General features: G+C 45.1%; 1 protein-coding gene and 1 non-coding gene across 2 annotated transcripts in view; one reads left to right on the top strand and one right to left on the bottom strand.

Annotated features, from left to right (window-relative positions):
* The first annotated feature begins 8020 nt into the window (after positions 1-8020).
* The window catches only part of LOC147663656 (NADH dehydrogenase [ubiquinone] 1 subunit C2-like), an 84427-nt gene continuing 64533 nt past the window's right edge, over positions 8021-27914 (top strand). The window contains exon 1 of the mRNA XM_086950292.1: positions 8021-8256. Coding sequence (XP_086806418.1) covers positions 8124-8256 — 133 coding nt within the window. The 5' untranslated portion in view covers positions 8021-8123. The remainder of the gene's footprint in view (positions 8257-27914) is intronic.
* Positions 24291-24363, bottom strand: TRNAR-CCU (transfer RNA arginine (anticodon CCU)). The gene has a single exon. It is a non-coding gene; the product is annotated as a tRNA-Arg (tRNA).

The following is a 27914-nucleotide window of genomic DNA, read 5'->3' as shown; positions in this document are numbered from 1 at the left end:
ATCATAGTATTGTTTATCTATACTAATATAATAAAGAGAGAGCCCAAACCTTTGAGGCGGGTAATCTCAGGAACCACAGCACCAATCATAACACCCAATACAGCGTTGGAAAGGGCAGTTGCAGCAGAAGGACATAGGCTGTGCAGACGCCCACCATATACATTTAAAAGGTAAAAGAACTGTGCCAGCAAAGTAGTCCCTTGTGGGCGTGTCTGCGTTGTGCTGTGGGCATGTGCTGGGGGCGTGACAAATGCTGGGGGCGTGTGGTACGTTCCACCCTTCTTGCCATGTCTCATATCGTGTGCTGTGGGCGTGTGCTGGGGGCGTGGTCGTGTGCGGGGCGCGGGATTACGGGCAACAAAAAGCTAGCGTTGTGCCCAATATTTCATTGTTTTTTCTTCCAAGGTTCTGTATATTCCAGTTCCGGGTGTGCTTGCCCCGCGCTCCCAATGACGTGCACCTGCTTTACTGTATGGAGTTCAGGCATGGCGCTATTCCAAAGGGCCAGAAGGAGCGCAAACAGGGGCCATTGTGCAGGAAATGTAATCTCGCCTTAACTTCCGGTGATGCCTGAAGCGCACACTGAAGATTTTCCACTTCTGTTGCGCACAGGCCTCGCGCCACACACATCCGGACACAAGGCCCGCCTCCACGGAAATAGCAAGAAAGGGACTATTCCTCCCCCGGGAATATGTGATGATATTCAGCAAACCAACATCCCGCATACCATCACTCCGCAATTTCTATAACGCAGGACTATTACTCCGCAAAGACATCATTTCTAAAACTTTTACAACGCATATGACTTAATCACACATGCCATTATAACGCAAATGCATGTGTGGTAAAGTCATATACATTGTAAAAGTACATTGTTAAAACATCAGATATATGTTTGTATATATGTGTATTTATATATATATATATATATATATATATATATATATATATATATATATATATATATATATATACACAATTTTTTAATTTAATTAAAACATTTATTCTTTAAAATTGCATTATTTATATTATTTTCATTTATTATTTAATTTTATTACCCTTCACACCCTAAAAACTAATCCCACCCTTACTCCTTAAAATAACCCAATACCTTTAAACACTAACCCATCTTAACCCTATAAATATACCCTGTACCCCAAAACCCAAACCTATCCCTAAACCCTAGAAATACCCCTGTACCCCAAAACCCAAACCTAGCCCTGAACCCTAAAAATACCACTGAACCCCAAAACCCAAACCTACCCCTGAACCCTAAAATACCCCTGTACCCCAAAACCCAAACCTAGCCCTGAACCCTTAAAATACCCCTGTACCCCAAAACCCAAACCTAGCCCTGAACCCTAAAAATAACCCTGTACCCCAAAACCCAAACCTAGCCCTGAACCCTAAAAATACCCCTGTACCCCAAAACCCAAGCCTATCCCTGAACCCAAAAAATACCCCTATACCCCAAAACCCAAGCCTAGCCCTGAACCCTAAAAATACCCCTGTACCCCAAAACCCATACCTATCCCTAAACCCTAAAACTACCCCTGTACCCCATAACCCAAAACTATATCTGAAACCTTAAAATACCCAAACACCCCAAACATATACCTCAGTATCCCAAAACATATACCCCTATACCCATACTTACCTTATCCAAACATTTTTTAAAAAACATGTTTTTTACCATTCATGCATTTATAACGAATTTCGTTGTAAATGTATGCGTGGTAAAAGCATATAAAATGTAATGCCATGCGTTACAATGGCATTGCAGAGTCATGGTACTTTCGTAATGAAAGTATGCGGAGTGATGGTATGCGGAAAGAAAGTTGCGGAATAGTGAGTGTTTACCCGGTAAGTCCTTTGGTGGCACAGCGGCCCACATCTCCGGCAATATACTCATATTTTTTCACCACCCTTTTGAAAAATGCACAGGTCTCTCTCATTGATGGCCAGCACCGACATACACTTTTAGACACACCTCCCGCCAAAAGTTCTAGAATTGCGAACTTTAGAACTGGGGAGCTACGTTCGAATCTCAGCATCAGCTCAACATCCTGTGATTCCAGGCAAATCGCTTTGTCTCCCCGTGCCTACCACAATTGAATGTGTTCTTCTGTTATGTAAATTGTGCTCATGCCATGTTGTCGAGTTCGCGCTATATCATATTGCAAGGAAAAATAAAGTAGGGGAAACTCGAGTTCACACACTACTGAACGCGCACTCTTAAGTGCATCAGCATTGCACTGTGAATCGGAGCGTTTCACAGGCCTGTCACAGATAAGAAATGCTATCAAAACGAAATCCTACAAAACAATATACTACTGGCCGGCAGCAATTCATACCCGGACAACGTCGGGACGGGCTGCTAGTTCAATTATAAAAGAGGATTACAAGTCCCATAAATCTGAGAGACAAGCATTGGCATAGCCAATAGGTCTTGCTTTTGGGACCTTATAGGTATTTAGTTATGCAGCACAATATGCATGGCTAAACACTTATAAGGTCCCAAAGACGAGACCTATTGGCTATGCCAATGCATCCTCTCATCACTTTTTGTATGTTTGACCCAAGATGAGTCACTGTAGAGTTTTGAATAAGTTGAAACCTATGAAGTGGGTGTTTTGGGAAGGTCAAGGAACAAAGTTGTAGGTGGGAAATTAGGATGGATTGTTCCATGGTCCAGCATTTGGAGGTAGAAATGGAGGAAAGTTTTACCACAGGGTTTTCAGAAGAAATAAATAAGTGGATGCAAGATTTGTAATTTGTTGTTTAAAGAAAAGCGAAGTACCATAATTATACCCAGATAGTGGGCTAAGGTGGCTGGAATAGGGCTAAGGCAAGTTCCCCAAGCCACTAACCCTCAATCCAGGAATGGATCATAGAGCTAAAAGTAAGGATTTCCATCTTTCCTTAGCTAAGGTGAAAGGAATTTCTGTTCATCCTTAGGCAACGGTGAACATGCAGACTTTAAAACATTATAGGGGAACCCCTGCCACCTGTAAGATTGAGAAGTTGAGCGTCCCATGCATAAGCATAAAATGACATTTCAAAAAAAGGTCGTGCAAGGTTAGTCAAGTGTGCCGCATAGAGGTTGTGTAGACTATGGGTTTACAGCCAAATTTGAGTAATTCCACAGTTCATGTTCTGAACTCTTGTTTGAAAGGTATGGTTAAGACTAGGGTGTGAATGGCGAGGAAACAGAAAAACATATCCAGTTGGCAGCCTTTTTTTTTTTTTTTTTACCCATTCCCCAATTTTTTTCATTCTTTGGTGGAGAATGGAGTGAAAGACCATGTGAAACTTTACCAAAAGTTTTCAAATTTCAAGGGTGACCTCAACGTCCTAAAATACGAATCTTGCAGGAGGAAGCTGCACACTGGACTCGCTTGACATCCAGTGTGCTCATGTTTCTGGAAAAGGGAATATAGCAACTGCATCTCTGAAGTGATGAAGAGGATGACAGACCGAGAAATACTCGACCCAAGAAGCTGTCTCTTTCAGAATCAACACTATTGCACTGGGTATTTAACAAACTGGTACATTGCAAATCACCTAGAAAAAGGAAATCGAGAGGCCAATTGGGACACCGTCATGTTGCCCACAGATGCTTTATCAAATCAATTAAAATGTTGTGCAAGTATATATATAATGATGTAAATGCTGAATAGGCTCAGAACTTCTGAATAACAACATAATGGATGTTCAACCTCCAGCTTTCTGGATGTCATTCACTTATTTCCTCTGTGGGGCGGAGGGTTATCTATATTTATTTATATTTTATATTGCACACCATAACCAAAGAGGTTTCAGCACACCTAATAGTAAACCAAACGATTGAGATAGTCTTATTATAACATCTTGTTCAGTGGAAGAGACACAAAACAGATATTCTTAATGAATTCGAAATGACGAATGAGAGGAGCATAAACTTGGAGACACAAACAGAATGGGAGTGAAGGGCTTAGAATGATGAGAAAGAAATAGGAGGAAGTAATGGCATGGACAATAATATATCTCGGAATCAGGAAGAAGCGGTAGAAAGTGAAGAGAATACAAGGGAAAGGCATCTCTAGGGCAGATGCCTTGACCTACAAAGTCCCAAACTGCAAGCACATAATATATAGAAGAACATTCTTTTAAGTCCAGCACTGAAGTAAGACTCAAAATTGCTTCTTGGTCGATAAAATCAGGAACTGCTGTACTAGCAGAGTTCTTTAAATTAATGTTTAACATGTGCTGGTTTTGTATTTAATTTAAATTTCTCAAGATTAATAATGGGGGATCCCTCAGCTAGTTGACTATTACAAGTTTCAGAAAATGCTCACAAAAAGAGAAAAACGTAAAACTCTTTCACTCGAATACTAGGACAGGCTTGACAATGCAGCGATTGTTCCAGGCCTTTAGCAAACAGTTAATGCCTCAGGTGACACCAGTGCCTTCCAGAATCTTCCCATGCACTGCAACCAGGGTGAAAGTGAAGCGCGGGTGCCGCGATTATAGTAAAAGTAAAGAAATAGAAGTTTTTTTCTATTTTTTTACTTTTGCTATAATCGCGGCACCGGCGCTTACGTTTAACGTTAAAAGTAAAGCGCCGGTGCCGCGATTATAGCAAAAGTAAAGAAATAGAAAAAAATATCTATTTCTTTACTTTTGCTATAATCGCGGCACCCGCGCTTTACTTTTACCGTTAAAAGTAAAGCTCCGGTGCCGTGATTATAGCAAAAGTAAAGAAATAGAAAAAAACATCTATTTCTTTACTTTTGCTTTAATCGCAGCACCCTTGCTTCACTTTTATTGTTAAAAGTAAAGCGTGGGTGCCGCGATTATAGCAAAAGTAAAGAAATAGAATTTTTTTTCTATTTCTTTACTTTTGCTATAATCCCGGTACCCGCACTTTACTTTTAACGTTGAAAGTAAAGCGCTGGTGCCGCGATTATGGCAAAAGTAAAGAAGTAGAAACAAAATCTATTTCTTTACATTTGCTATAATCGCGGCACACGCGCTTCACTTTAAATGTTAAAAGTAAAGCGCCGGTTACGCGATTATAGCAAAAGTAAAGAAACAGAAAAAAATCTATTTCTTTACTTTTACTATAATCGCGGCGCCCGTGCTTTACGGCGCGAAAGTGAAAGAAAATGTGGGGCGCGTGCTTGTGCGCGTGACCTCAAGCTGGTGGCCGCTTAGCCGCTTTGGTAGCACTTCCAAAAGCCGCTTACTAAATGTCTCGCCAGTGCGGCACATGCGCTGGCTCAGGCGAGATCTAAAAAAACCTGGGCTGGACGAGCAGGATACACATGGACTAGGAAATTTAGCAGCAATGGACGAATCCTAAACATTTGCCCAACACACATTCAGCCCCCACTTTCTCTAACAAACATCTCATGATGCCAGCACGTTCGAAGTGTACTGCAAAGTTAGAATGGAAAGTTGTCCATCCAAACTAAAGCCATGTTGTCCAGATCAGCGTTGCCCAAACTGTGGGTTGCAAGGTGATTTTTGGTAGGTTGGGAAAGACAGAGCAATAGATAAAGATGCTTTTAAATTCTGTGTTTATCTTGTCTCTTGGGTGTGAGTGTTTGATTGATTCAGATGCTCCGTCCATCACCACCCCCTTTTGTACTGCTTTTGGCCGCCATAAGTGTGGCAGGGTATGCTCAGACGTGAGTCCCTTGCTCACTTTGCCACTGGATTCAAGCAAGCCGGGCTGAAGACGGCTGGAATGCCAGAAACCGGTCCTCGGAAGCTTGTTTCCGGTCCAGGGAAGACATGGCTTGGCAGTTCAGGCTGGACTGTTCCCATGAGGCACAGGGTAAGATTGATTTGCATATAGCCATGTCTGAGCTGGGGTGGCAGAGTGGGCTAAAGAACGGTGATGGATTAAACTCAGATCTTTTGACTGGGTGTGAGTGTTTGATTGATTCAGATGCTCCGTCCATCACTACCCCCTTTTGTACCGCTTTTGGCGGCCATAAGTGTGGCAGGGTATGCTCAGACGTGAGTCCCTTGCTCACTTTGCCACTGGATTCAAGCAAGCCGGGCTGAAGACGGCTGGAATGCCAGAAACCGGTCCTCGGAAGCTTGTTTACGGTCCAGGGAAGACATGGCTTGGCAGTTCGGGCTGGACTGTTCCCATGAGGCACAGGGTCAGACTGATTTGCATATAGCCATGTCTGAACTGGGGTGGCAGAGTGGGCTAAAGAACGGTGATAGATTAAACCCAGATCTTTTGACTGGGTGTGAGTGTTTGATTGATTCAGATGCTCCTTCCATCACCACCCCCTTTTGTACCGCTCAAAGACAGAAGGCAAATGTCAGGATATGACTTCTGACAAATTGCTGCTTAACCTTTTAACATGGGGGATTGGTGTTTACATTTCTTTCTCATTTTGCAAAGTGAGAGGACTTTTTAAAGTGAAAGGAAAGGCTGTATGCACATCGTTGTTTTTTTGCAACACATACCAAATATAAATACCTGTAAATGATCTGTATTAACTCAGCAGTTGGGAAAGCAAAAACGCAGCACATATTTTTGTAATTCTGAAGTGTGCTGTAAACAGATTTTAATAGGAACAAAACAAATCAAGACATTTTACTTAGCAATGCACAAATGATAAATATTCACAGAAACACTGTTTGAACACATTATCATTTGTATGCTATTTAGATTTTACAAAAATAATCAGTAAAATATATATCCCCTCATTGACTTCTATAGAAGCAGAGGCAATTTCAGCAAACATGCCAACATTTTAAAACAGCAAAGTGAGAGATTTCAAAAAAATTATCGGGAGAATGCTTTTCCCCCATCTACTTCTATCGCAGAGGCGATTTCAGGCAGTAGACAGCCAAAATAAAACCATTTGTGGCTTAAAAAATTGTGAGTCTCCTGCCTGACTCTAGTCTATTGGCATGTATGTTTCAGACGAGAGACAACCAAAATAAGCATTTGCAATGCAATAGGTCTATCATTTACGAGAGTTTAAGCTATTTTCATTTACAATGGCAATAGCTCAAACTCTCCTAAATGCGAGACCTATTTCACTGCAAAGAAGCAGCCGCCATTGTCCCGGCTGCTTGAAAATGAAAGCCGCATGGAGCGCTGAATGCTGCAGGAAAGCATGTTGTTCCTGCCGTAGGAGAAACTCTTTAAAGAAAATAGTGCTTGGAGACTAAATAAGACTCGCTGTGTAACAACCGAAGTAAAAGGGCCAGTCGCCATGGGAGGTTACAAATGCAGACAAGGTGGTACTAAGAAGGGACTAACTAGCCTAATAACGACTTGGAAGCCAGTGCTTGCAAAGGACATGTGACAAAAGCCAATGACAAATATGGGCGGAGAGTGGGCGGCGAGTCTATTCCATACTCTGGGCCTCGCAACCGCGCTTGCGCTGCCCAGGCTCGACCTAAAAGGCGATTTTTGGCTTAAAATATCAGAAGTCTCCCATCTGAATCGGATCTATTGGGATGGATGATTTTTTGCTTTAAAAATTGGGTGTTTTGTCTGAATCTGTGCTATTGGCATGTGTGGATTAATAGAAAATGTGCGGTCTGCAAATGACAATCCACTACCACACAATGCTTTAGTTATATGAGCCACGTATCATGTCCTAAATGGGTGGATTGTGAATGTTTGTCGTTCTAAAAACAGGGTCGGGATTTTAAACGCTTTGGACACTAGCCTAGATTAAAGCTTCAGCTCACTAAAAAATATTTAGCACAATTTGAATATTTGTCACGTGACTTAGGACTAGTGTCTTCAATGGTTTGCCAGTGTGCTTACCAGCTAATTATAAAATGTATAAAGAAAGCATCTTGAAAACACAATTTTCAACCATCAGAAAAGTGTATCGTAACTAAAATAAAATCACTCTCAGTATAGCGCCGCATAGTCTGGTAGGAATGTCTTAAACATTAATGAAAACATTGATGTTCCAAGATGGCCGCCTCTTTCTCTCTGTTCCTCTCGCGGCTGTCAAAGGGCTTTGTCGTTGCTACATGCACAGCGGAAGTTGGGTTGCCGGACGGCTTTGGGGGAAGCACGCAGTGCATCGCCCTTGCGGCTCCCTGGTGCTGTCCTTCATCCGAGGTTGAACGCCTCCGCTTCGGTGGGGATGGTGGCGGACGAGGCGAAGCGGTTGCCCCCGCCGGGCATAGTGAATAGGAATTCGGTGTGGTGCGGCTTCATGGGCTGGTGTTCCATCATCCTGGGGAACGCAATGAACCAACGCCCGCCCCTGTACTCAGGTGAGAGCGGGCACATTGCTGATCTGCACTGGAGTTCAACGCTGAGCATGCTCGGGCTATTCCATTTCCTTTGACATTGGTGGCAGCTATTTTTCTTTGCACTCTGAGGCGGCATACATTTTTGAAAATACAGAAGTAAAAATTACAAATTGCAATGTGAAAAAACTAGAAAAACAAGCATTTGCAATGCAATAGGTCTCGCATTTACGCGAGTTTGAGCTATTGGCATTGCAAATAACAATGCCTTTTATTTTTGTTTTCATTATAAAAACATAAATAAAAGGTATTGTCAGGGGAAGGGGGGCAGGGGGGGGCAGCCAACGAATGCAATAAGTGCCCTTTTCCAGACTTGTGTTAGGAGTCTTTGCACCATTTCTGCGCCACTCTCCCGATCGTAGGTGTACCCCTCGTGACTGCGCAGAGACGACCGGCGGGGCAACTGTGTTGTGTGTGTTTTATAAGATGGGATTGTGTGTGTTAGGGCTAGCAGGAAGAAGAATTACATAACAACTAAGAGTCTGGCACTCTGTCATGTTCGTAAAGTGAGAAACAGGCAGGTGCTGTTATTTCCTGAGGCGCTGTCACACTAAAACAAACAGGTCGCCTTCCTTGGGATGGATACCGTGGGCTGTAAATCTAACTGGTGCTGCATTTCCTTATATCGAGGACTGTGGGCCAGCTCAGCTACACCGCGGAGCTCGGATAGAGCATATAACTTGGAAGGAGGCCATCCGCTAGGCGCCCTGAGACTAAATGAGATCGGGGACTCTAGAGAAATGGGAAGCGACCCCTGCAGAGGTACACTGCGAGGAAATATTAAACAGTATATATTACCGAGTGCCCTGGGCAATCTAACAATGCAGTCAATTGTTGGCTGAAATGTATAATACAATTGGACTGATTATTTCTTGTCACGAGCTAAATGTGGGACAGATTTATGCTTCCTCGCAGTGAAATGTTCAAAAGTATGGACCTCTGTTGTATGATAAATGACAATACAAATATTCAAACAAAAAAAGGGAAAAAATTACAGTTTACAGAAAAAATACATAAAAATTGTTCTACCAAAGAGATCTGGTATTTATTTCATTACGCGAGTGTGATATAAATGTTACAGACATCCTAAACTTGCCTCCGGGATGCCGGTAGAAAGGCTGTGTTACCATCCTTTTCTCTCTATTTCCTTTACCTTGACGAATATCTCATGCAACTGATGGACATGCCACCGGCCCCAGGGTTGTAGGTGTAAGGCTGTGTCACTTGTGTATACCTAAATAAAGACGGTTGAATTACAAAAAAATAATAATCGAGGACTGTGGGCAAGTCGCTGTCTTGTGGCGCTCATGTGTGGGCAGACGAATGGCCTCATTCTGTCGCTGGCGGATTTTCACAGTTTGGCACGCAGGGCACGTGCTTTTTAGAAACTCAACTGCCCCTTTCTGGTGCGAGGAAGCACATCTTTGCTGCACTTTATTTAATTTTTGCAATTTTACATTGCGGGACGGTACTGGAGATCTTTACTAGAGTACCGGTTATACCAGACAAGGACACATTCATTTTTGCTGAGGCACATGGAGACTAAGTGATTTTCCCAAAATCACAGGATGTTGAACCAACGCCGAGACTCGGTTCCCTTGCTCAAAAGCTGGAATGTCCGTCTAGCCCCATCCTCTCTCGCAACAAAGCGAGAAAGAAAGTGATTTGCAAAGGGATGTTTCCCCTTCCTGCGGAATCAGTTGTGAGCGTCACAATACACTGAGAACTATGTTGCGACAGAGGTCTCATACAATATGTCAACATGCAAAACGAACACTTGTGCTTCACAAAATGCTGCATTTATTTCTCTGTTCCCACAACAATACGATTCGTCTTTCAGTCAGACTGAAAGGAGCTGAAGTGCTGACTCAATGAAAATCAGCAAACTCGTTCTACCACTGAACATTTGCTTTCATTCTGCCACAGCCCAATTTGTGGTCTGGAGGCGAGTAGCAGGTGAATGCCTGCGCATGGGCACCAAAATTTGATATAAGTAAAACCGAATGGACGTCCAAAAGATTGCGTGACAAACTACTCGGGAGTCAGCTCTGGAGGCTCTAGCTTTTCTGTACACTCATTCTGTACTAAGGAAACTAGCCCGTACATTAACTCCGAAAACGTACATGTTGGAGTATAAGTTGTAGACACTACATCTAGCTTTCCTGTACACTCATTCTGTACTAAGGAAACTAGCCCGTACATTAACTCCGAAAACGTACATGTTGGAGTATAAGTTGTAGACACTACATCTAAGAAACACGAAAGGCTATCATTGCTCTCCGTGTCCTAGTATTAATATCAGCAGACAGCACACTTTAAAGAACCAGGGTCGGCGAGCTTGGGACCAGGATGCCAAACTTCCGAGGCGTGGAACGCAGGCAAGAGAGGCAGGCTCTTCTTCGATAGGCAGGAGCTTGCGAAGTTCCGGCAGATTCCCCGCCTCTGTAGCAGGGTAGCGGTGACGTAGCTCGTCCGGAGCGCGGCACCTTGGAGGCAGAGGGAGCCCACAAGCAAGCAGGGATTCCCGGAGTGATGCGGTTCTCGGGAGAGAGCAGGAAAGGCATAAGGGTGCGAGGAAGCAAGAAGAGCCCGGGGAGTGGGGAGGGGGGTAGTGGGGGGTGTGTGGGTGTAGCTGTGTGTGTGCGCGTGTGTATGTATATGTGTGGCTGTGCGTGTGTATATGAGGGGCTGTGCGTGCGTCCTGATGCATTGTGCCTGCGTGGGTGTATGTGTGTGTGTGTGCGCGCATGCGTGAGTGTGGCTATGTGTGCGTAACCGAAAGCAAGCAGCCAGCAGCAAAAGCGCGCTCACAAGGACAAATCTGAGACATAAAAAGCGTGTGGCCGACTCGTGTCTCACATTCCCAGAACTCAGCAACATTAGTTGTCGAGCTTGGACGCATGCTTCGCATGCTTTTCCAGCTCAACCTAAAAACCTTACACATAACCTGGAACGACTTAACATCTCTACTGCACTTAGGTAAAGAAAGAGGGAGGCCGACGGAGGTCTTGACGAGGGCCGCTTCTTACTAAATCACGCTTCCTGGTGGGGGTGGAGTTGCACGGAACTGTTAATCACACTGATGGTCAAGAATAGGTGCTCAAAGTTTGTCAGAGTCCGGAAGGGGTACATTATAACAGTAAGAAAACATATTTTACCTTCATTTCATTGTGTAGTACAAAGGCTTTTAGGATTCTCGTATTTAAAAATACAGAGGAGGGGGGCAACATTTTAGTTTAAAACCCCCCAGTCTTCCTGTATGTAGTGTTCTTAAGTATCTCATTATTAGAATGTATGTATGTCAGAGGAGAATGTGAGGAAGAATTCTAGATGAAGACACGGAGCCCTGCGTGGACGGTTGTCTGCTCTGGCTCCTGTTGGTGGTTGTTTAAGCTGTCCTTCTGCCTGCCAAGAACCATCTCCCCATTATCCTTCCATTATTGGGCAAAATGCTGGTGTGGGAGATCTTCAGGCAGTTGCAAAGTTACTTGAAGACAGTGAGCTTCATTGATGCATTACATTAGGGTTTTAGCCTTTTTAATGGGTTGGATTTTTCTATAATTTGTGTAGCGGATTACTTGTCCACGGTTACTGACAGGACATTTGGTGCTGCTAATATGTTGAACTTTTCACTGACTTTCAGTACTGCGAAGAATGGAATGGTCTCGTAGTACTTCAGACCTTGTAGTTTTTAGAGCAGCTGTTTTTAGGTCTCGCCTGTCAATGCGCTTGCGCATTGAGCTTGCGAGAACATAGGGGCTTAACCAGAAGCTTGACCAAACGGGCGATTTGATGCTGTGCCCGTGAAAAGCAAGCTCAATGCGCAAGCGCATTGACCTTAAAAGCGCATGCACATCAAAGCCAGCCATCTGTTCCCCAGCGTGGTGCCTCCAGCAGCTCTTCAAAGGTATCCGCTCCGCCCCCTGCTGCATCAAAGGCTTTCATTTCGCGGCCGCGTTTTTTTTTTTTGTCCCTGTTGTGCTGCCCAACTTGTCTAGCATAAGTAAGTCATACCTTGACCTTACTTTTTTACCCCCGATTATAAGTGTATAAAGCCTTTCCACTCTGCTTGTGGTTGTCAGCTCGAGGCATTGACATTGCGTGACTCATGGAATGTATTGGCTGTGCATTTAATGTGAGCTTCACTTCACTCTGGTCCGCCTGCACCTCCCTCTCTCCCTCCCCTCTCTCTCCCCGCCCACAGCCTTACTCGCATTTCTTCTACCCCTCCCACCCCTGCTGTTGCTGCCCACGGCCTCCTTTTCGCGTTTCTCCTGTCTCGTTGTACCTCTGGCACTACCATTTTTCCCCTAGTTTTGGTGATCACAAAGGGAGTGGTAAGAACACAATTCAACTAAATTTTAAGAGTCATGCGTTGTGACTTACATATAACATAGTTTGCCACTCTGCTTGTCGTTGTCAGCTCGAGGCATTGACGTCGCGTGACTCATGGAATGTATGGGCTGTGCATTTCATGTGAGCTTCACTTCACTCCGGTCCGCCTGCACCTCCCTTTCTCCCTCCCCTCTCTCTCCCCGCCCACAGCCTTACTCTCATTTCTCCTCCCACCCCTGCTGTTGCTGCCCACGGGCTCCAAGAGTAGTGGTAAGAACACAATTCAACTACATTTTAAGAGTCATGCGTTGTGACTTACGTATAACATAGTTTGTCACTTTGCTTATCGTTGTCAGCTCGAGGCATTGACGTCGCGTGACTCATGGAATGTATGGGCTGTGCATTTAATGTGAGCTTCACTTCACCCCGGTCCGCCTGCACCGTAGGTCCTTATGGCGTGTGATATGACCTGTAAGGCTGTCTGTAACACCGAGGAGGTGTTGTTTCTCCCTCTCCCCATCTCCCCATCTGCCTGCTCTCTCTCCCTCTCGCCCTCCCCTCTCTCTCCCCGCCCACAGCCTTACTCGCATTTCTCCTCCCCCTCACACCCCTGCTGTTGCTGCCCACGGCCTCCCCATCCGCAGATAACTTTCTCTTGTGCTCTTTTAAACTAGTTTCGTTTTCGCTACAGCTTCCCCAGCATTTGGACACTAATTTTCATGATGAGTCCAAGCAGCCTTTCTTCCTTACGATATCCTATATCGAGTGTACTTTTAAAGCGAACCGTGATGGGTGTACATAATTGTAAAAAAAACATAGGAGCCATTTGGCCGAACATTCACAAACCTGCACTTCAAGATTTCATGCTGCTGAGGTCAATTACATGCTACGTTGACCAGGGATCCCACTTTTTCACGATCTAGGCCACTTTTTCACTTGGTGTATGGCCTATTTCAGGGACATCTTAACTCCAGTCTTCTGTTTGACAGAGGGGCAATTACATAATGTTGGAAGTGTTGCTTCCTTAAAGTGGAGTAATGCGTCTGTGATTTTATTTTTATTATGCATCATGCTCCTAAACCAAACGTGCCTTCCTGGTATTTCATGGTGCTGGAGTCGATAACATGGTTCTCACTCTCTCCTCCTCTGTCCCTCTCCCTGCTCTCCTCTCTCTCTCTCCCTGCTCTCCTCTCTCTCCCTGCTCTCCTCTCTCTCCCTCTCTCACTCCAATCCCTCACCTCTCCCTCCTTCCCTCTCGTCCTCCCTCTCTCTCTCCCTCCCCTCACTCTCTCACTCTCCCTCTCTCTGTCTACCTCTCTCCCTTTCCCTCTCGCCTCTCCTCTCCCTCCTTCCCTCTCGTCCTCCCTCTCACTCCCCTCACTCTCTCTCTCCCTCTCTCTGTCTACCTCTCTCCCTTTCCCTCTCGCCTCTCACCCTCTCCCCCTCTCTCTCCTCTCCCCCTCTCTCCCTCTCTTTACCTTCCCACTGCTCTCCTTTTTCTCCCTCTCCCCATCTCCCCCTCTGCCTGCTTGTCTGTCTGTCCCTCTCTCTCTCTCTCTCTCTCTCTCTCTCTCTCTCTCTCTCTCTCTCTCTCTCTCTCTCTCTCTCTCTCTCTCTCTCTCTCTCTCTCTCTCTCTCTCTCTCTCTCTCTCTCTCTCTCTCTCTCTCTCTCTCTCTCTCTCTCTCTCTCTCTCACATATTCTCTCTCTCTCTCTCTCTCTCTCTCTCTCTCTCTCTCATATTCTCTCTCTCTCTCTCTCTCTCTCTCTCTCTCTCTCTCTCTCTCGTCCTCCCCCTCTTCTTTCTCTCCCTCTACCCTCTCTCCCTTTCCCTCTCACCCTTTCCCTCTCTCCCTCTCTTCCCCCTCCTCTCTCCCCCCTCCTCAGCCCCCCTCTCCTCTCTCCCCCCTCTCCTCTCTCCCCCCTCTCCTCTCTCCCCCTCTCCCCCTCTCTCTCTCTCCTCTTTCCCACTCTCTCTCCTCTCTTCCCCCTCTCCCTCTCCCTGCTCTCCTTTTTCCCCCTCTCCCTATCTCCCACTCAGCACCACCTCTGCACCACCACAGCACCACTCTGCACCACCACGGCACCACTCTGCACCACCACAGCACCACTCTGCACCACCCCAGCACCACTCTGCACCACCCCAGCACCACTCTGCACCACCCCAGCACCACTCTGCACCACCCCAGCACCACTCTGCACCACCCCAGCACCACTCTGCACCACCCCAGCACCACTCTGCACCACCCCAGCACCACTCTGCACCACCCCTGCATCACTCAGCACCACCCCAGCATCACTCAGCACCACCCCAGCATCACTCAGCACCACTCACCATCACTCAGCACCACCACAGCACCACTCAGCATCACCACAGCACCACTCAGCATCACCACAGCATCACTCAGCGCAACCACAGCATCACTCAGCGCAACCACAGCATCACTCAGCGCAACTACAGCAACACTCAGCACCACCACAGCACCACCACAGCATCACTGGTTCAAATATGTTCTTTCAATGTTTCAAGCTGTTTTCAAGCTTTTTTACAAATCACAAAAATATGTTAATATTTCACTTCTGTTCTTGGATTTTCGTCACAATAAAAAACACTGAACATAATCTTCACAAAAGTTATTTACAAAAGTTTAAGCTATTGACATTACAAATTAAATACATTATTTAAGTATTATTTAAAAAAATTAAAAGCCTTTGTTATTTGTGATATCAATACATCTAAGTCACGTAAATACAAAACATGTTGCATTACAAATGCTATAGGTGTCACATTTGCTAAAGTTATAACTATTGGCATTGTAAATGACAAAGCTATTCATTTTTTTTCTTTTTTTTTGCAAAGCATCATTTAACTCTTGACCCAGCCTTTCTAATGGCATTCCGCTTCTTTTTTTTATTTGTTTTTACTCTATGGACAGTTGTTGCTGTTGGGGGGATTTTATCCTATAGCCTGGTCGGATTAGTATGAATATGCTGATGAAGGTCCAATGTTCAAGATCCAATGTCCTGAAACTCAAATTTGTGAAGAAGTAGCTTCTTGGAGCTGAAAGAGATTAGATTGTTGAAGTCGAAATTGTCAAGAATTAGTGGTGAATTAGGCATGTTTGTGTCAAAAAGCCGCACCACTTTATCAAAGCTACAAAGTTGCCCACCTCTAATGGCCTGCTGTGTATTGACCGTACAATTAACTATTTATACAGAAAGAGAGACAACAAATACAGTTGAATATGGATTAGTAATTGGCATGAATCAAAACTCCTAGGTCCTCGTCAACGTGGTAGATCTTCTTTTTTTCAAATTTCTTCACGCAGCCAACACATTTCGCCTTACAAAGGCTTCATCAGGGCTGCAACCGTAAAAGACAATATTGAAATACACCACTACATAAAACATCCTTATAAAATCAAGGGTCTAGGACACAGACCCATATACACACAAACAAGAGTATTTACTCGGTTCTCAAAATGTTTGGTGATAATCCTGGGGTTTACCACATGTTTCTATACATAGCAATGGTGTGTGAGCTATGATTGTTTCACCAACTTATTCACCTTCCCTGAAGCAGTGAAAATGTTCTGCCAATAACATGCATTCTCTGCGGGACATGTGAGGCATCCTTGATGCAGTTCTCATTTAAAATACGTCATTATTTCTTTTTTTTTATTGTTTAATTAAGTTTTGCATCAAAACAAAATACAGCCGGACAGCAAGAGTGCCCAATGTACATTGATATGAAACAGTGATCGGAACAGATCACAGTCCAGCACGTGTCGGCCCGAATGGCCCATAACACAAGGCTCCCACTTCTATCTGCACACACACCACTGGAAATACATTAGGTTACAGTTTTCAAGCAAGTTACAGCCACATATCCTCGTGACAGTCCAGGGAATATGTGCATGCAGCTACAGTAGTCTTCTCAACCAACACAGGGGTCAATTTCGATTTCCTTGCCTATACAGTCTATGCAGTGGTCTAGCAATGAGCCCTATTGTATCACCTCATGGGCAAGTAAGTAGGCCTACAAGGGGCCCCACATCTTGCACGGACGTAGTGCTTGCGGGATCGTGAAGTAGTAGATTTCCAACTGCTCATTAAGGTATATAATATTTTAGAACCACAGTTTGACAGTAGGAGAAAAATCTCTGCCCACACACAGCCACACATTGTTTGGCCAAAAGAAGGGTGAAGGAGAGAAACCAATTGATTCTCTGCTCTACATATATGGTGCAGCCCAATAGGGCCATTTTCGGGGGGAGTGTAATAGTGGATCGCACCGTATCTGATAATTTATGGAACTCTTCTTCCTAGAATGTGTAAATGCACAGCCAGTGCCAAACCATGTGGGGAAAGTCAGCTACTGGGAAATTGCATCTGTGCAGTGGGAATCTGCTGTCAGCTTCGGTTGAAAGGGGCTTAGGAATGTGAAGTGCAGTAATAGGAGTTGGACATTAGGGGAGAGCTACACTATCTGTCTATAGCAGTAAATCCTCTTTTTATCTGATATTGTTGCTGCCAAATCCCATTGTGTTTTAGCCTGGAGGAGTATGATGCGGCCTTAGATTGCATAGTGGTATTCAGCTTGATCACCAGATGCCTAGAAGTGATGGCCGTACATAGCAGCGCAAGGGTCTTAGAAGTAGGAGGCTGTTGAGGAAATGTAAGATATTTATCTACTGCACAGCACCCTAAGCCAGTAAGCACATCGAAGTTGACCTGGGCAGATAGTGACATAGTCTAAGAAAGTTCCCCCGGAAGATGTCCGCCAGCTGGGTGACTTGCCAACCTCGCAAGGTCTGTAAAACAACCTTCTCTTTAAGGTCGCCACAGGGAAATGAGTTATAGGTTACTCTTGAGCGCATAGAATGTTATGTGAATTTGTAGACTGCGGCTAGTTACCTGTTGGTGGATACAGAATGGGGTAGGCCAAGCGTTGTCGGGGTCCCTCCCATGCTGGTTTTATACAGGAGACTGAGTAGATTTTAGCAAGGGGCCGTGGAGAACCGAGCCAGCAACAAAAAATGTAATGGTATGTGCAAGGTCATGTTCTATTGCCACCTGAGCCGTACATGGAGGTGGGCGTAGTCAGAAGTGTGTGAAGTGCTCTTGGGCGTAGTAATAGTAGAGTTCAAAATCTGATGCTGCTATCCCCCTTTGATCAAGAGGCAGAGTCAGCACTTCCCAATGGATGCAGGGCTGCTTACCAGCCCCGTCAGGTGCATAACCATCTTTATAAGGGCTATCCTGCCCATTGGGGATAATAGTAGATTTTTCCATTTATGGACTTGTTCTTCTATTTTGGACTTGGCCATTCCTTAATTTTCAAGACGTACCGCAATTTTATCTATGCTAACCCAGATTCCCTGGTACTTCATGGACGTGGAGGTCCACAGCAAGGGAAAGTTTAAGTCCCTCATGAGTGTCGACAGGAAAATAGTGGATTGTTGCTGTTTAATGCCAGGTATTTGTTTAAAGTGCATGAATTCTCTAATGACTGGACTGAGTTTCCGGGCTGGGTCGCATGGATAAAGGAATAACATCTACATAAAGTGAAACCGTTTTTGGTGAAAATGTGAGCCCACGTGGCCCTGTAGTTGACTGCATATGCTAGGCGTTCTGAGGCTAGGCAGATGAGAGAGGGGGCATCCCACCCCTGTGTCTCTTTCAATACGGAAGGTATTAGAGAGCAGCCCATTTAAGCGTATTCTGATAGTTGGTCCAGAGTACAGCAATCGTATAAAGTTTAGAAACACTCCCGGGAGTCTCAGCCTGGCCAGCACCGTGAAATTAACCCCACTCCAAGGAGTCAACAGCTTCTGTGGCATCTAAAAAGACAGACCCAGCTTTGCAAGGGGGCTGGAGCAGTAAGGATAAAAGCATGCGGACATTGTGTGGCATTGACCTTCCTAGAATAAACCGTACGTTTTGCCAATATTTTCACATCTGTATTTATTAGAGTGGACAATATAAATCTTTGAGATGACATGTTACATGGCTTCAGGAGAGTGATTAATCAAGACTCCTGGAGGCACCGGAAAAGGAGTCCCAGCTGCAATGCCTTTTGTATATTTAGTTAGAAAAAACTGAATGCCAACTATACAATTGTTTTGGATCCTCTATTTTGAGGAAAAAACCAAGTGGAACTCCTGGGTTTATTTGGGTATATTTACTATTACCCTCTTCTGTTTATTATTTTCATCTTTTTTCTTATTTCATATATGAAAAGAACACTTTTCGTATTATTTTGCCACACATAAAAACAATTATTTACAACACAAAACATTTTCATAACATCACATAAATACACCACATTGTATATACACAGTTATTCGTTTTGATATATACACAGAAAACAAGCATTACTTTTCTTGTAAAGACGAGTCACGCTGTGGACTCCAAGTTAGAATAGACAATTAATGAAAACCAAGAATGAATAGACAGTAAATCAATGCAATTAACTATTCTTTTTTAAAAATAGACCATAAATTAATTCTTTAGTCTATTGGTAAACTGGTGTCTACTCTCTTTTGCGCCAACGCGTTTCGAACCCGGTATGTTCACTCAACGGATTTTCATCAGGGCTTTGTCTTTATAGAATAATCTAAAGGTGTATAAAACAAAACTTGTTTTAGCTTCTTTGTTTCTATTTATTATTTTATTTAAGCTTCCTCTGTTCAATGTTAATGTTACTCATATTACCTGTTTCCCAGCAGTCGCCGGTTCGCAAGTAAAGTTTTATTCTTGGCTGAATTTATTTCATTCTGCACCTATGGGTATATTTGGAGCAGGGGCCAGAATAGCAGCGTAAACTTTGTCAAATTCGAAGGGCAACCTGTTGCTGTCGTGGTCCTTGCAAGTAGGGAGACTGGAGATCGCAGTCGTATTCTTGCAGAGGGTGATGGGCATTTCTACGAATTGCCGCTGAGGGCTCTCAATCCAGTGTAGTGTAATGTGCTCAAAATAATTTGTTATCTTTGAGGTTCTAGAGCTGCGGATTGCGTAAAGGTCCCAATATGCAACACATGCCCCTAGACTAGTATCGTCGTCTTCGAAGAGGGTTTTGCCTATATAGTTTTGCCTATATCAGTCTCTAACTGGAGATAGCCCTGCAGTGAAGTCTTCTGGCGATACAAGTACACTAACGTTCTTCTTGGTGTCTCCGCCTCGCCATATGTTCTGGCACATCATTATTTCTTTCGTCATCGTGAAGTGTAACTGGGCCTGTGGAATATAGATCTATCAGAATTATGAATGATCTACTACTAAATTGAAATCTCCCACCGTTCCCATAATGATGTCACCTGTATATTGGCTGCAAATTGATGTAATGTATGGGAAGAAATTGAAATTGTTGATGTGGGCATGCACATTATCTAGAGCAGTCTTGTCTTCCATTGAATTTCACCACACTGATTACCTGTCTTCCCTCTGTATTTACAAGTATTATGAACAGGAGAAACCCTTTTGTCTCCCTGATCAGTACCTGTTTGATTTAATAGAATATGCCAAGCTGCGCGCAGCACCTCTTCTTTTCTTACCCACTTCATGTTGTTTTCCTTTAGTAAGGATTTTTCACGTAGTAATGCTATTTTTGCATTCCTCTGTTTTAAGTGGGATCCCACTCTGCACACTATCTCTCTCACATTTATTTTTTTTTCACAACAATTTTATTGATAAAGATGAGCATATGAAATAGAGTGGCCCCCCACAGTCAGGATGGTACCACCAAATATACCGATACAATCATAAAATAGGACTGAGTGTCCAGTCGAGGAACCAATGTAATTCAAGGATACAAAGAAACATTTTTCCCTTCTTTATCTTTTCAGTTACCTACCTACCCAACTCCCAGAGCCCTCCCCTGGATCCCACCCTAATCCCATGCATGTGTGTACGTACAGTGTCGATGTAAATTCCTGATGTGGCAATTGCGTGTGTGGGGAAACTGGGTCGCCGGGCCATATGGGGCTAAAAGTCTTCCTCCTGTTCTGCCGGGGGGTCCAGTGTCAAGCCCCTGTAGTCCGCCCACCTCTTCCATACCTTAAAGTGCTTACGGGGGCATCCCCGAGCTTCAAAGATCGGTCTCTCCAGACCCATACAGAAGTCTATGCCAGCCTTCCATGCACTCAGGGGGGGGCTCACATCCTTCCATGCTCGGGCTAGGTCTCTTTTGGCCACCACTAGCCCCAGGAGGAGCAGGTGCCTCTCTCTCTCACATTTATTAATATCTCAAACCAGGAGGCGCTGTGTTTTCTTTCTAGGATTGGCTTGTGATATTAGCCCTTAGTCCACTCCCATCTGCTTGTCTAAAACAAGCATTTACAATGCAATGGTCTCTGCATTATTAAAGGTAGAGCTATTGGCATTGCTCATGACATTTTTTTTCATTTTTTTTAAAACATAAATAAATGGTATAGTCATTTACAATGGCAATAGGTGAGCATTAGAGAGTAGTAGAGAGTATTCGCGGACACAGAGCCACACACACAGAAAGCCACACACACAGAAAGCCACACACACACAGAAAGCCACACACACACAGAAAGCCACACACACACAGAGCCCCCCACACACAGAGCGCCCCCCACACACACACACACAGCGAGCCCCACACACACACACAAGCCCCACACACACACACACAGCGAGCCCCACACACACACACACAGCGAGCCCCACACACACACACACACAGCGAGCCCCACACACACACACACAGCGAGCCCCACACACACACACACACAGCGAGCCCCACACACACACACACAGCCCCCCACACACACAAAGCCCCCCACACACACAGATCCCCCCCACACACAGATCCCCCCACACACACAGAGCCCCACACACAGAGCCCCCCACACACACATACAGAGCCCCCCACACACACACACAGCGAGCCCCCCCCACACAGCGAGCTCCCCCACATACACACAGAGCCCCCCACACACACACACACACACACAGAGCCCCACACACACACAGAGCCCCACACACACACAGAGCCCCACACACACACAGAGCCCCACACACACACACACACACACAGAGCCCCCCACACACACACACAGTGCCCCACACACGCACACACACAGAGCCCCACACACACACACACAGAGCCCCACACACACACACACAGAGCCCCCCCCACACACACACACAAAGCCCCCCACACACACACAGAGCCCCCCACACACACACAGAGCCCCCCACACACACACAGAGCCCCACACACACAGAGCCCCACATACACACACACACAGAGCGGTTGCGACTAGGACAACGCAGGCGCCTGACCCCATTCTTGTTTGTATATTCAGTGATGTCATGCAGCCTCCGGGTTTCAGTTGAAGAAGAAGCGCCTCTCTGGTTGATACATCAAGCCTCTGATGACTGGGTCGGCTGAAACGGGGCGGGCACATGAAGGGGCTGAAGCACCACCATCTTTCTCGCCTCTGATGACGGGGTTGGCTGTAACGGGTGCGGACACGGGAAGGGGCTGAAGTGAAACGGGGGCGGGCACAGGAAGGGGCTGAAGCACCACCAGAAGAGCCAATGCGCTGCCAAATAATTAAATAAAGAAGCCACGGAAGGCTTAATAAGCGCGCCAAGTATCACGCATCATGCGTTAGACTAACACATTTCAGTGTGGTGGTCCGCATTCCCGCACTGAAATGCAAAGTCACGCATAATAGGAATAGCGTCTACCTCGGCTGTCGAGCTGTTAGAGCGCTGCTATCACTAAATTAAATCTGGCTGGCAGTGTGCCGCCGCTGCGTGTGCGCTATTCTCGGCAGGCTTGGGGGGCTGGCTGAGCTAATAGCTGATAACTCGCTGGCTGCTACAATGCTTTATTAATAAAGGAATCGAAATTCTCACTGCGGAGCAGCATTGTTTTGACTGACATCACCAGGACTCCGGATTGACACAGTGAAAGAATGTCTTTAGTTCCACTGAATGTGACGTCACGTCGTCCTAATCTGGCTGCAGTTAAAAGTTTGGGAGGCTGCCAGGCTAGGTTGTGTGACAGCCTGCTCACAACGCCCACGGCCGTGAATTTAAATCACTGATCAGATGACCCAACCCCAGGGACCGCGGGGGCCGATACAGGCAGCCACTTCACTTGCCTCTGAGGAGGCAGGCGGTCAGCCCATTAACCGAATTTCCGTGCTCTCCTCGCAAGTAAGTGTGAGAACATCCGATGGTCAAATTGTCTTTTTAACGCTTGCAGAGTAAATGGAGTGCATTAAACAGCACGTCCTCCGTCCTTCGCATGTTCTTGCATCGTGACAGTTATTGGATGCAAAATACGATGTACTGCAGTTTTTGGAGTGCATTTTTATCTGCCTGCACTGAGAAAGAGAGCTGTTGTTATTTGTTTACATTATATTGTCGAATGGGGTCAGTTTTCTGTCCATGCCTGTTTCCCAATTGCTGCACTCTTTAACAGCTCATACTTCAAGCTGGATTTTGTTTTCCGACTGTAGATTTTGGTGCTACATGTTAAAATAACATTAGTAAGTAAAATGCAAATCCTAAAGCCTTTTTTTCTATGTAAGGGCTCTTAGAGTTAATTTTGCAAAGTTGTGCCAACTCACCTGCTGCCTTTCCTGCCGGTAGTACCATGGTTCTCTCAAAAAGCAAAGGCCGGCTGAGGAGGCTTGCAGTCACGGTCTCATGTCAGTACGCCTGCACCATGCCTCTGAAGAGCTTAGCTTAGAGAGGTGAACCTGCTATCATTGCAGATGACGTCTGCACAGTGAGTCCGACTCACGGCACTGCATGCAGTACTGAACAGGCAAGAATCGAGCACGTGGGGCAGCAATGAGTCTACTAGTGTTGCAGCTTGGAGGCATTACAGCTGAGGTACGTATTTCTTGATGCTGGGGCCTCACATCCTTCAGTTGTGGGCCTGGTCCCATTTGTGACACAAATTCCCTGGAGTACACACTGATCCTCTGCATCCTGACTTGATTGATTTGTCGACAGCAAGGAGGATCCAGGATGCCCAGAGTGGGTGAAGGCTGCTATGGCATCTGTGTTTTAGTAGTTCTGCTAACTTGCTATGGCTGCTACTAATAAATAGCATTAATGCTTCAGTCATTCTGAGCTGCCAGCTCCCCCTGGTCCGTAGTGGACTGAGTCTGAGAACTGTGCAGTCATGCAGCCTAACTCTGCTCTAGTCCGTTTTCAGCTGCCAGACGTTAGCGTATTTTAGTTCAGTGACTTCTTACTTTCTTGTTGCTCAAGCGGGTGTCATTTCTGATATTATTAATATATTGACCTCGTCTAAATTGCTTGATGTTATCGTGAGAAAGTGTCCCTCATAGCCGTGAAAATGTCACTCAATTACAATGAAATTATGAAAATGTCACACATAGCAATTTGAAACCTTGACAGCTATACAAACACATCACTGAAGGAATTACCACAATACACTACAGTTCAAACATTCATTATTTCGATACTTATAAGTCCAAAATACACTATTACCTCTCGTGCAAACACATATTTCCCAGTCAGATCCAGTTACTCTTAACTTTATAATTTCTCTCTTCGACCTTCAACCGTGCTCCCTGTGCTACTGTAAGTCGGTAGATAAATAATGCTTCGGGTCAGGCAAAAGCAGGAAAAATGACCACGATCCAACCCAGATGGGACTCGAACCCACAATCCCTGGCTTAGGAGGCCAGTGCCTTACCCATTAGGCCACTGGGACTGTACATTCTCAACACCGTTTCCTCTTTCTTTGTCTGTCTCAGCACAACATATGATGCACTGAGGTTTTCAGAGGGGGGGGGGGGGAGTCTTTGGCGCGTGTGTACAAACGGAAGTGCGCACATTTACTTGGCTCAGCATACACACTCACCATGTTGGGGGGTGGTTGCTTTGGAGCTGATGTTTCCAGAGGGAGGGGGGGGGGCGGGTGCTTTGGCGCGCGTGCATAAACAGAAGTGCGCACATTTACTTGTCTCTGCATACACACTCATCCAGCTACTGTACGGTTTCTCTATGGAATACTCTGAGCTAACACTACAATCGCGCGTACCTAACGAAACCCTCCATTTGCCTCGCACATTCTTCCTTGTTAGTTTTACGACGGTTTAATATCAGAACGAACAAAAGAACAAGCTGTTCCTCACAACAACAAAAAAACCAAGCTGTTCCTTACAACAACAACAACAAAATGGCCGCCGCAAAGCTCCGATATTTTCGGAATCGGGGGTGTGTTTTTAGGTTTGAGTGACGGATGATATCACAGGTACAAAGAACCTAAAACACGCCCCTGAATCCACAAAAGACTGGGCTTCAGGGGAGTGACGCCCCTCTCCTCCAATGGCTGGCCAGCATTTACGAGGCCAGTCAATAGAGAAGAGGGTCGGGTTCCAAGCCCCCTAACTAAAAAACATTAATTCTTCGGAGCTCCGCCCCCACTGCGTACAGCAGTGCGACGGAGTCCTCGACCTAAACATGTCATGGGAGTCAAACCCCAACATTTGCCATGCTTCTTCCATCTCTCTGAACTTCTCCACCCAGTCTCCTCTCCTAGAAGTTACTAAAACACCACACCATCTAACAGTTTAATTCTAAACACCCATCAGTTTAATCTCTCCTCTACTGCAGTCTACACCAAAAATTTCAGTGTTTTGCAATCAGTAACGTTACAGTTTATTGCCAGATGTACAGTGAATGGCACCACAGGACTTATTACTGTATCAATTTCCTCCTACAAGCTTGTGTTGTGAAGAGGGCAGTTAACAAAAAAAGTTGCTGCATAGTTATTTAAATCATTAAATATTACAGTTTCATGTAAAATGAATAGTCGGGCAGAGTTCAAATGCAGAACCTTTCAGCTTGGCCAGTGAGACCTCTGAACCACAATTGGCTGCTACTTCGGAGCACACGAGCATGATTTGACATGCATAACACAGTTCTTTGATAATTTCTGCATAGCCAACTCTGGGATTACATCTCCATGTTCTACTTATTACAACGCAGTCCTTGTGAGGATGAGCAGAGTGGCTGAAAGCATAGGGCACTTGTTCACTGAATGTATTACATTCCCTTCAGGGCGCCGCCTTTTCCCGAATGGCACTTATGTCATGTGGCCCGACTAGAAATGACGCCATCTTTTTGCTCACTTTTCTTAAGTTTACTTCTTTCTGCAACATGGTGACTTTTGACATACATTTGTGTACGTGCCAGTGCAGGATAGGATTTCCCAAAACTGCATTTGCTTACATTTCAACTTTGTAGGCATACCATCATGGCACCTTGAACATTCAGTACGATGTATAGAGTTCACTGCACAAATGGCTTGGCTTATTGTTGCCCAGTAAGCAATGACACCATCTAGCTAACATGAACAATTGCGGCCTGACAAAGACTTTGACATGCCAACATGGGCACTGTTTAATATATATTAAAATTGACTTCCTCGTTTAAATCAGAGGCGCACTCTTCTAACACTTTGAGTTTGGGGCACGCCAGAATTCAAGCTCAGCTAATTCCTGGTACCTCCAGAAGTCCCGCTCTACACCAAGATGGGCAGTCTGATGACACTTGCCTGCAGATAATGGGGAGTTAGATCACCCCGGCAGGGGTTCTTGACAGATCACCCACCCTAGGTCAAACTAGGTTAGGGAGTGTTAGATAGGAGATCACAAAACAATATTACAATTCACTACATGCCAGCTTATATTCATTGTTTTAGCACAATGGTGGAGTTAATTCTCCATTGTTCTTGTATTGCTGATTATGGTAATATGTTTCATTCTATTAGTAATAGCAGCGCACGTATTTTACTCCAGAATCTCACTGCTTCAATATATATTGAAATTGCAGGTTGTTATTTCTTGTGTATTTTCTTTTGGTTTGCATGAGGATCTGAAGGAAAAGGCTCTAGATCTGTTAGCATGATTCCTTGGGGTGTCAGGGTTGTCATGTTCTGAGGTTGCACACACAGTAAGATTAGGGGTACGAATAGTGCACTTTGAGCTAGTAGGACACAGGCCAACATCTTCATAGGAGGTGCAGGGAGTCAGACTCTCACCATCCCAATGTACAAACACTCAGTTTTTACTGAAAACGACTGTACGACACTTAGAGCTATACCATGGTGTTCCAACAACTCCCTCAGCCTTCATTAGGTTAACGAAGAAAGATGTGGTGTCGTGTATGATTTTCAGTCAGGGTGAAATGACATATGTAATTTGAGCTTGACATAGTTTTGATTTGATACAATAGAATGAATTCTACTTTATTTGCATTGTGTTTGTGTGTGATAGCTCATTGGAACTAAAAATGAATGGGAAACATTTCCTCATAAGTTGTAGGATTGCATCCTTTTCTTTATCTTTTGACTATTTGGGACGTTGAAGATGCTCTGTCTCCTTTTCAGCAGCTCTTCTTGTGATAGAGTGAAGACGAGGTCCGTCGTTAATGGCAGAGGGTCCCAGACACGCCCCCCATCTTTTTTCAAACATGTACAGTCGGTCTAAGCAAGGGTGAGCCTGACAGACACCCTTCATGTTGAGTTCAGGCAGCCAGGCGATATACATGCACTAAATGTGCAGGCGCCTGGCTGCCTGAGCCAGACTTTGCCAGGGTGAAGGTCTGTGGGCGTGACCTCTTCACGTTGGCAAAGTGCTACAAGATCCTCCTCCCTCATCATACCTGGGTGCTTAAGTTTTAAGCCTGGAGGCGCCCAGTGCTGTCATCCGTGATACCTCATCATAGGGTGGGGTGTGGTTAGCAAGTTTCCATGACCCATTCCACTCTGTGACAAGTAAGGGAAGGTATTCCTCTCATTGGCTGAACCATGACAAGGGCAGCCAATGAGAGAGGTGGCAGTCCCTTCCCCAACCCTTCTAGTAACCACCAAAGCCCTTTCGACCAATCGGAACACCATTTTATTTAATTTGCCATCCCACAAGACTCCCACATGACCACCATCTAGGTATTTTTATTTTTATAACCTTAAATTATCCAACTCACAGCAAGCATTCGCATAGGCAATATGTCTCCCCTATGCAAGAGCTATTGGCTTTGCCAATGTGTTTTAGCCATGTTGTATGCCAGTGAGGCTGCTGTTCAGCATGGCTAAACGTTAAGGGGGTATAGGAGAGTAGAGTGTTGTGGAGGGAGTAGAGAGTCGTAGAGTTGAGTGGCATAGAGCAGAGTAATGTGTTGCAGTGGAGTAGAGTGTTGTAAAGTGGAGTGGCATATTGGCGTGGAGTCATTTTAAGCAAAGCAGAGTGGCGTAGAGGG

Source organism: Lissotriton vulgaris, unplaced genomic scaffold (genome assembly GCF_964263255.1).
Source record: "Lissotriton vulgaris unplaced genomic scaffold, aLisVul1.2 SCAFFOLD_292, whole genome shotgun sequence".
Classification (NCBI taxonomy): Eukaryota; Metazoa; Chordata; class Amphibia; order Caudata; family Salamandridae; genus Lissotriton; species Lissotriton vulgaris.
Note: the sequence above shows the minus strand (reverse complement) of the source record. Positions and strands in the feature narration are given on the sequence as shown.